The 9,216-nt window shown below is 40.9% G+C and overlaps 1 protein-coding gene across 1 annotated transcript in view; it reads right to left on the reverse strand.

The window, feature by feature from the left end:
* Window positions 1-9,216, reverse strand: part of mark3a (MAP/microtubule affinity-regulating kinase 3a) — a 52,570-nt gene that overhangs the window by 17,329 nt on the left and 26,025 nt on the right. The window contains exons 7-11 of the mRNA XM_079692851.1: window positions 9,049-9,189; window positions 6,448-6,547; window positions 3,274-3,386; window positions 2,569-2,719; window positions 275-486 (exon numbers count right to left, since the gene is read on the reverse strand). Coding sequence (XP_079548977.1) covers window positions 275-486; window positions 2,569-2,719; window positions 3,274-3,386; window positions 6,448-6,547; window positions 9,049-9,189 — 717 coding nt within the window. The remainder of the gene's footprint in view (window positions 1-274; window positions 487-2,568; window positions 2,720-3,273; window positions 3,387-6,447; window positions 6,548-9,048; window positions 9,190-9,216) is intronic.

Consider the following 9,216-nt stretch of genomic DNA (forward strand, 5'->3'; position numbering starts at 1 on the left):
ATAAAAACACTTCTCTAACAACCACAGTTTCTTTTATATTTCACACAGTTTATAGCTTTTTGGATTAGAAATATATTTCATCCAGATAGAACCGTGTGTTTGGAATATATGTTAAGGTCTGAGAAGATACAACAGATCCTTTTTAGTGACACTGGAAAGATGCTTGCTCTTGGCTTGTGTTACTTATTTAACTCTGCTAGGATTAATTAGGTTTTCCACTTTAACCACAGGATAAACGAGGTCAATTAGTATTTGATCTGATAAGGTAACTCACGGCGGGGGTGATTGTGGCGCCTTTCCTGCGGTCGGGGATGTCGGCCTTGTTGGGGTTGTTGGCGTTGCCCAGCAGGGGGCTGGCGGGCGGGCGGCCCCCCGGGGTGCTGGGCTTACGCAGCTGGACGCCTCCTTCCTCCTTGGCGCTGTTCTCCGCCGTGGTGGTCTGACTCCTCTTTGGGTGAGACGTCCCCGGGGTGACGTTCTGACCGACTGAAAGGGAGGCAGATGTGAGGCGCGGTGACTCAGACAGGCTGTTTGTACCTCTGGCAAAAAACACTTCTTTAAAAATGTGTTTTTATCTAAACTGAGACAACCTAGATTTAGAAAAAGTAATGACTCAAAGTGACTGAGGGTGTGATCATCAGAACATTCATGCAGGGTGATTTAGTTCAGTTAAAAAAATGTCTGCAAATTAAATTAGATTTAAGCCACACCACCACAAACAAAAAGACGTGTGGCTTGAGCAGATGTAATGAGTTGACTAGTCGGTCAACAGAAAACTATTCAACAACAATTTGGATGATTGCTTAAGCAAGAAAATCAGTCGTTCCAGCTTCTCAAATTTGATGTTTTCTCCTGATCTATTTGCTAGGTTTCGTTTAAAAAATTAAAAAAATTAAAAAAACGTAATTTATTTAACTTGGACATAGTTTCACAGACATCTTAAAAGACCAAAACAATTATTTTCAATTGAGAAATAATCAACAGCTTAACTGATAATTAAAATAACCTTTGGCTGCACCTCTCAAATTGTCGAACTGTGATTGCAACTTGTAAAATGTTGTGTCTGGAAAAAATACACACAACAATGGTATTCTTTAAAAGGTGATTCATTTCTATGATTTATGTTTCTTTAAAGCGTGTAGTGTAGCCGTTTAAGCTGCAGCTCTAACAGGAAGAGGAAAGCAGTATAAACTGGAGTTATTGACAAAGCGTTCAGTCAGAGTGAGCAGCACTGAGCTGTGTAAATAAGCTGAAGGTTAAAGGGAATGTGACCGTGTTTGATTTAACAGATTTGTATCAGCCAGACAAAGAGCTACTGACTGAAACAACCTTTATCAGGAGGGAGAGGCACAGCACAGGTTGGGCTCTGGGCTTTCTCAATGTTTGATCATTTACTGAGGAAACTAAATGTTGAGTCCTACTAATCCCACATAAGGGGTGCCAGGCTTTGAAGCACTTTAGGCGCTTTCACACCGGAGTACTTTTCCCGTTTAGTTCCTGGAATTTTACGTTCACACCAAAAAGAGAACTTAGTCCAGGAGAAGTTTTACCCCCTTTTTTAGTCCCAGCTAGAGAGGTGGTACTTTCCTGATTGGCTGGGCGAATTGCAAACCCCGCCCCGTAAAACTCGTGAAAGGTTTTGTGAAGCCGCCATTGTATTTGCTGGCATTAGCATTATTAGCATTAGACCCGCGCACCAACGGAGAGAGACTAACTTATGGCAACACAAAAACAAACATGGGAGCGGTGGAGATGAGGAGGTGTCGGCGTTCTGGCGATTTACTCGGAAGGCTTCAGTAGAAGCTGCTGGGAGTTCCAGCAGCTTCTACTGAAGCCAGTCCCCAACTCCGGGGACTTCCGGCCGGGGACTTCGGGTGGAAGTATACACCGTGAAGTTGTTTGCGGCCTGCCAGTAAAGCAGAAGAAGAAGAAGTGATGTCAGCGGCTTCATTTGCGTAATCTTCCCTCAGGGACTTATTCCGGTGTGAACGCGAACGGCTCTTTAGTTCCATAGGGGAACTAAGTGCTGGGTACTAAGTGCTGGGAACTAAGTAAGGCAAAGTACTTGGTGTGAAAGCGGCTATTGTTTTTGTGGTAAAAAATATGAATGACAACTTCTTAGTCAGTTATGTGATACCATGGGGTCCAAAAATACTGTTCCCCATTGAGTTACATTAGGAAATAGACGTCTGTAAATCAGAATATCATTTTTTTTTTTTTTGGGAAATAAACCTCCTAGTACCAACACCTGAATTAGCCATTAGGTCCTAAAATTAGGAAAATGCTCTTATAGACAAATGTAAGTAGGGAATTATTCGCCCCTTTCCATTTATGTGACGTCTTACAAGAGAGGCTTAAGCAGAACGCAGTGTTCAAATCCAAAAGGCCCCCAGAAAGATCCTGGAAATGTTATTTATCAGAAGTCGAACGTTTTATGGCGCCACTGAGCAACTTTTTAAAGAATTATTAACTTGTTTAAGCCTCCACCCCTCTGTATCCAGTTAACTTCATCATCATCATCATCATCATCATCATCATCATCATCATCATTCCCCTCGTTCTCCTCACCTTGTTCGCTGTAACGTCTCTGCTTGTGATTGGAGGAGGAGACGCTCCTCTGGATTTTGAGGTGTGACGGCGACTGCCCGTTGACCTCGCTGTTGGGCCTGGGTTTGGCCAGAGAGAGGTTACTGTTGGAGGCCGACTCACTGGGCTCCATCTGGGACAAAACACGCAGCACATGAGAGGGTTATTATCACTGGTAGTTACTCAAATACATATTTACTTGACTATATATTTGACAGCGCTAGTCATTGCAGATTAAGATTACAATACAAAACATACATTATTTCAAATAAATTGCTGTATTTAAGGTTAAAATTACCCAGCAGTCTCACAATAGCTCCACCTTTACCAGCATTAGGAGCATTTTGTGTACCTTGATATGAATACCTTTGTACTTTTTATAAAAGATTTCAATAGAATATTTTAATTTACTCCTTTGGTAGTAAGAGGTTGGACCTTTTGTATGATAGTATAAAATGTTGTTTATCTTTATAGATTAGGGATATTAATCTGCTACTAAATCAGTTTGAAAAATCGCTAACTGCATTGAGTCAAAGCTAAATATGGTGACTTTCTATGTTATTAAATAAACTTTTGGTATGATAAAACAAGAACTCAAGAAGCATCTTTAAATACCTAAAAAAAGCTACATTTTGGTTATCAATGGTTATGATATGTAAAGCACTGATAGGAGGTCTGTGTTTTCACCTCGGAGGCCTTCCTGCCCAGCAGCAGGTAGGTGGCTGTGATCTCGTCGTACTTCATCTTAGCCAGAGACTCCTGGATCTCCTCCAGGTTGTAGCCCATCCCCACCATCACATCTGGAGGGGAAACCATAACACATGAGCTCATTAAATATATTACAACCAGTATTTGAAAAAAGCAACATTTGTACCAAAAAATGACAGAAAGCACAAGAGGTTTTCACCAACATGCGACAAAAAAACAGCTTTTTTTTTTAGATTCAACTTATTTTCATTACAGTATATTACAATTTAATCAAGGTCAAATAGGTTAATTTTGTCGTAGTTGGTTTCCACCACAGTATTTACATGGATATAAGCCCCGCCCCCTCTCCAGCGCGTCCTGTTTGAATGACAGGAGTCAACACAGCTGACAGCCGCAGTGAAACTCCAGCGGTTAGAGCGATGACAATATTCGCATCGCGTCCGTTGTGAACGCAGCATAACGCAGTTCAGAAAACACCGTTCTGACGCTTTTAAAGCAACTTCGAGATGTTAACAGTATCAGGGGCACGCAGGCCATGGTGGCCGTAGGACGTACAATTATTTTCGGCATGGCCATCATGGCCGCCGTGAAAATCCTTCCCTGGTGCACTCGCAGCACTCGCAGTGAGTGCACATTCTATGACTGATCGATATGATATTTCTGAAAAGGCATATCGCGGAGACCTAATATCGTCTCGACGATATATATCGTCATATCGCCCACCCCTAGTACAGGTACTATGTAACGAAACGGTTTCGCTGCATTTGACCCATCCTAGTGTTAGTGTTAGTGTCACGGGGAGCAGTGTAGGGAACGGTGCCTTGCTCAGGGACACCTCGGTAGCACTTGGTCTTTCCGGGACTTGAACTGGTGACCTTCCAGTTGCCAATCCAACTCCCCTATGGACTTCGCCACCACCGCCCTTATTGTTGTTGGATATTGAAAAACATCTGATTAATCTCTAAATGTTTCATTTTAGGAAATGACTTTGAGCTAAGACTAAAATAAACAAGTTTAGTTATGATTATTTTTGAATAAACTTCAGATGGAACATGTGTCATTGTTTTTTTTTTATGTTGTTTTTAATATATGTAATTTGTCCTTAGGTGTGCCATAAAATAGAGCTTCCTGATTAAAGACAAACAAAACAAATCCGATGAAATAAAGTAAGTCCAAATGTAAAATGACTAAAAAAAAGAGATGCTCCTTTAAAGTGTAACTGGGATGTTAGGAGTAATGAGTGTAACCATCGCAGCATGTCTCTGATTTTAGTGAAGTGGGAAAGTGAGTCACATTTCCTCTGGTGCTGCACATAATGTGATGATTTAAGAGTTAATGTCCCATGAAATCACCCTGAAATAGTCTGGTGTGAGGATGAGAGAAAACTGGAGTGGCTGTTTAAGTTTGATAATTATATCTAACAAGCCTGGAAACAAAGCAAAATAGATTATTATGTAATATGATTAATATAGAATACATCGATAAGAAGTATGTTTTCTGAGCTCCTTCCTCCCAGTGCTACATAGTTCATGTTTATGTCAGTCATTTTTGAATTGTTATGTCCTAAATGATGGTGTTATGCTTGACTGTGATAAATACTTTAGTAGTTTTTCTATTTTGAGAATGCACTCTTGGCTTGTATGATTTATGGGGTCTGGTGTCTTTGTATATATTATGTGATAATTCGTTAAAATTATCCAACAGTTCTGACTTTACAAGGGATTGGCATCGCATTCACATCAGCAGGACTTGTTTATCTGCCGGAACTTGCTTTAAGAAGCCCAAAATACAGACTACTGCACCTTTTCTATAATTAAATGTTGTTCAAAACACTTGAAGACTCCCAACAAATGAAGATGACTCATGTTGTCAGACAGATTTCTCTGCATGTCGGGGCGGGGGAACAGCCTCTCAGGCGGTGTGTGATCATCACGTCACATTTAAAAGTCTCTTCTAAAAGCCGCACTAATGCCATTATTCTCGGTGGGTTAGCAGCTCTCCTCTGCAGCTCTGCTCTGACTGACATCTTCTAAATTAAATCTGTACACATCAACACGGAGTAATCCAGCCTGGCAGATGTGACAAATATAAATTAACTATTAAAAGAAAAAGACATCTTAATTGAAACGAAAATATTGTATTCTGGAAACTAACATTTAAGCCTGACTTTATATAATAATGATGATAATAATAATTTCTTGACAGTTTCCCAGCATCTAAAGTTCTTAAAATCTTGTTTTATCATACCAAAAGTAGATTTAATATCATAGAAAGCCATCGTATTTAGCTTTGACTGAGTGCCGTTAGGGATTTTTCTAATTGATTTAGTAGCAGATTAATTTCCCTGATTGATTAAGTGATATTTTTCTTGCTCTGATTTCCTGAAAATACTTAAATCAAAGTGTTTCCTGGTTTGATGAGTGGATAAAAAGCACACTTTTCTTTTATGTATTGCAGAGCTCCGGCATAATACTGGACCACTGACTGAAAAACATGTTGTCCCCATTATTCACGTAGACACAAACACAGGGGGGAAAAGTCCAGATTGAAAAAATACCCAAGATTCCCTTCAGCCTTTTTCTTTAAAAGACTTAAAAATATATTGTTTTTTTATTTGGGAGGATGTTTACGTAATGTTTTAACTGAATTATTTATTTAGAACTCAGGGATTCCTCAGAAACATTAACAAAGCTCTTCCCCAGTTTGTCTGTTTCTCTGTGAACTGACAGCAAACCCCAGCTGCCGTTACATAAGGTCTCCCCCGATCACAGCCTTCATCCAGGGCACGATGGGAAGCTTTCCTCCCTCTTTCCTCCCTCTTTCCTCCCCCTTTCCTCCCCCTTTCCTCCCCCTTTCCTCCCACTCCTGCTCTCTCTTTGCATGCAGCAGCCCTGCTCCGGTTTATTTATTCATCATCACGTTTCATCTTTTCTTTTAAAGCTCTACAGCGCTGATATAATGAGCTTTGTGTTGTGGAGCTGTGACCTCGCTAAACTCATTTTCTCAAGGAATATTCAAATCTTTAGTGAAACACAAAAGGAAAGAGATATCTTCCTGGTCACATAACAAAGTGACACAGCTCTTAAGAGGATAAAGCTTCAAAGGGAAATGGAGTTCTGAGATTTGACAGTCCAAATCAGTGTTTTCTTTTACCTATTCTCTTCTGATCCGTGATGTCCGTCTCTGGTTCAGTGTAAGGCTTGAGCTCGTCCTCTTCAAATCCAGCATTGATCCATCGATCCTTCATGATTTGCTGCAAAACCAAAAAGGGACGATTAGAGTCTGACTGATGCTGGATGTGTAATGTGGTATTTTAGACTTATATAAAACAAATATACATGTTTTTAATAAGAAATTCTCTCATAACCTTTCTGAAGAAGTGTTTCGAATCGAAATATAGATTGACAGTAGGATGCGTACATACAAATAAACTCTGAGGAATGTCTTATTGATATAAGACCCTGTCCTTCACCTACAACATGTCCCTTAAAAGGACAACCAGGAAGAGGGTCAAAGTGACCACGAGGAAAAATAAAACTGATGTAAAGACACCCTGATGCAGCAAAGTCATACTTCCACTGTGTGATTCGATCCCCCATTGAATACTGTTTGACAAACTGGTCGTTTGCTTGTGCCTCAAACCTGAAACCAATAGAACAGCTGTACAAGAGGGCTATCAAGGTTTTTGACAGAAAGCCAAATTCATACCACCACTGTACCATCCTTGAAAAACAATTTCTTAAGTTTCTTGTGTTTTGTTTATAAATGTTTACATGGACTGCCCCCCCCCCGCCCTCCATTAGGGGAATCCATCCACAAAAAACACACTGGACGCTGCACTAGGTCAGAAACCAGAGGAGACTGTCCACCCTAGACGGACCACTTTCGGACAAAATGTCCTCTCCATTAAAGGCAGCTCATCGTGGAATAGCCTCCCAACTCAGAAACGGGATTTTCCCACTTTGAACAGTTTTAAAGGTCAACTCAAAGAATGGTTGAGAAACAAAAAACGTGCAATCACCGCTAAATGCACTTTAACACAGGGGTATCTCCTCTTGCACTTGATGTAGCTCTTGTGTCTTCTCTTGCCCTTTATATATCGTAGCTGTTACATTCTACTGCCATGTGGTTAATGCTTGTGTGTGCTGCTCATGCTCTTTCTGCATATTGTGTATTTATTTTTGCTATGTTTATAAATGTCATGTTCTTAAATGTTGTGTGTTTAGCTAAAAGCTCAAATCCGGCATATTTACATTTTGAAGCATTAATTGTTAAAAATGTTCATCAATGTGCATCGTCCCTCTTCTAATAAACGATTAAATGAAAATGAAATGACGAGCCTGAAAAGGAGCCTCAGAGCCATCAAGAGAAATGTACAGTCCAGAATACACTTAAAGTAACAGAATACAATCAAATGAAATAAATTATACAAAATTAAGAGAAAAAGACACAAATTAACAAAATAGAGGTCGACAATGACGGCTGTGTCGCGTTTCCTATGGAGAAGAGGTGGTGTTCCCCTTTAAAGGGTCTGCACCCAGGGGCCCATTGTTTCTTGATCCACCTCATGTGCATGTCCTCTTCTCTCTTGCTAAATGTGTTTATCTAAAAGAAAAAGGAGCCAGGCATCAATGCGTCTTTCTTCATGTCAACTTTGCTATCTACCATCTTCACAAGTATCAGAAAGTGAGGTACGAGACATGAGAAGTAGATTTTGGTGCTTATTGTTGAATCTCCATTTGATGTTAAATGATTGAAGCTGCATGCATCCGAAGATCGTCGTAACCCTTAACGCACAACTACCGGTAGATATAACTATTTATAAGACTGGCTACATCTCAATAACCTTAACTTGTCAATAAATAGAAAAGGCGGAGATTTTAGAGGATTAAAACAAATATGTTGGTGTGTAATCAGAATTTGATACAGTTCGTTTGTATGTATTGCTCGTTTAAAGTCTACATAGAATGAAAGGCGGATGTGATAATGGTACGTAATCCATGTGTTGCATCACCATTAGATTATTTGTCCGCCTTTCCACAGAAACATCCATATTGTTCTGGGTTGCACCTCATTGCACCCTTGTTTTTCATTTGCAGCTGATCGATGGATCTCTGGGGGGGGCAGTTTTGATTGAAGGACCGAGCCAAACTAATTAATTACCGCCGGTCATGCTCCGATGTAACAGACCTTCTGTCGTAATCCAGAACAAACATGGCGCATCTGAGGTCAACACATGTGAGCCTCAGCGCTGAGCCAACAACATGGAGTTTAACTCTCCAACATTCAAGATGCAATAAAAGTCCTGTCTCTTAAAAATATCAAGCAAAGATCAGAAGCAAAACATCTTAAAAAGAAACAAGATGGCCTTCGAACAAGTCCATAATCAATACGAGGAACTTTGAATCGAGGTTTATCTCTAAAACGTACGGTACTTTCTATTGATAGCAGTTTCAACTCCACTAAACTGGTTTTATGTGGCGCCGTGAACGCTGTGAGGAACCCTCACCTCAGAGATCGAGGCAGAACAAAAGTGAACAACACAAGAGAGGCAATGTATTATTCATGGTTACAACATCAGAAAGGAGGAGAGAGTGGGCTGGGTTGCCGGGCGGAAAGCAGGAGCCTGTGGGCGTCAGAGGAGGAGATGCAGGAGGAGGGGGAGAGGAGATTGTTGATGGAGGAGAGATGGCTTTCTCCGATGGTGCAGACGTGCTCGGGGGGGTGAGATAAGAACTGAAAAGGTATATTTACATTGTCTGCGTCCTCCCTCACCTCGAGAGTCCCCCGCTTGGTCGGGTTGAGAACCAGGAAGCGTTTGAGGAGGTTCTCGCAGTCCGTGGACATGTAGAACGGGATGCGGTACTTCCCTCTCAGCACTCGCTCACGCAGCTCCTGCAGGGAGGAACCGGGGCGTTAGCA

The sequence above is a fragment of the Notothenia rossii genome (genome assembly GCF_949606895.1).
Source record: "Notothenia rossii genome assembly, chromosome: 7".
Taxonomy (NCBI): Eukaryota; Metazoa; Chordata; class Actinopteri; order Perciformes; family Nototheniidae; genus Notothenia; species Notothenia rossii.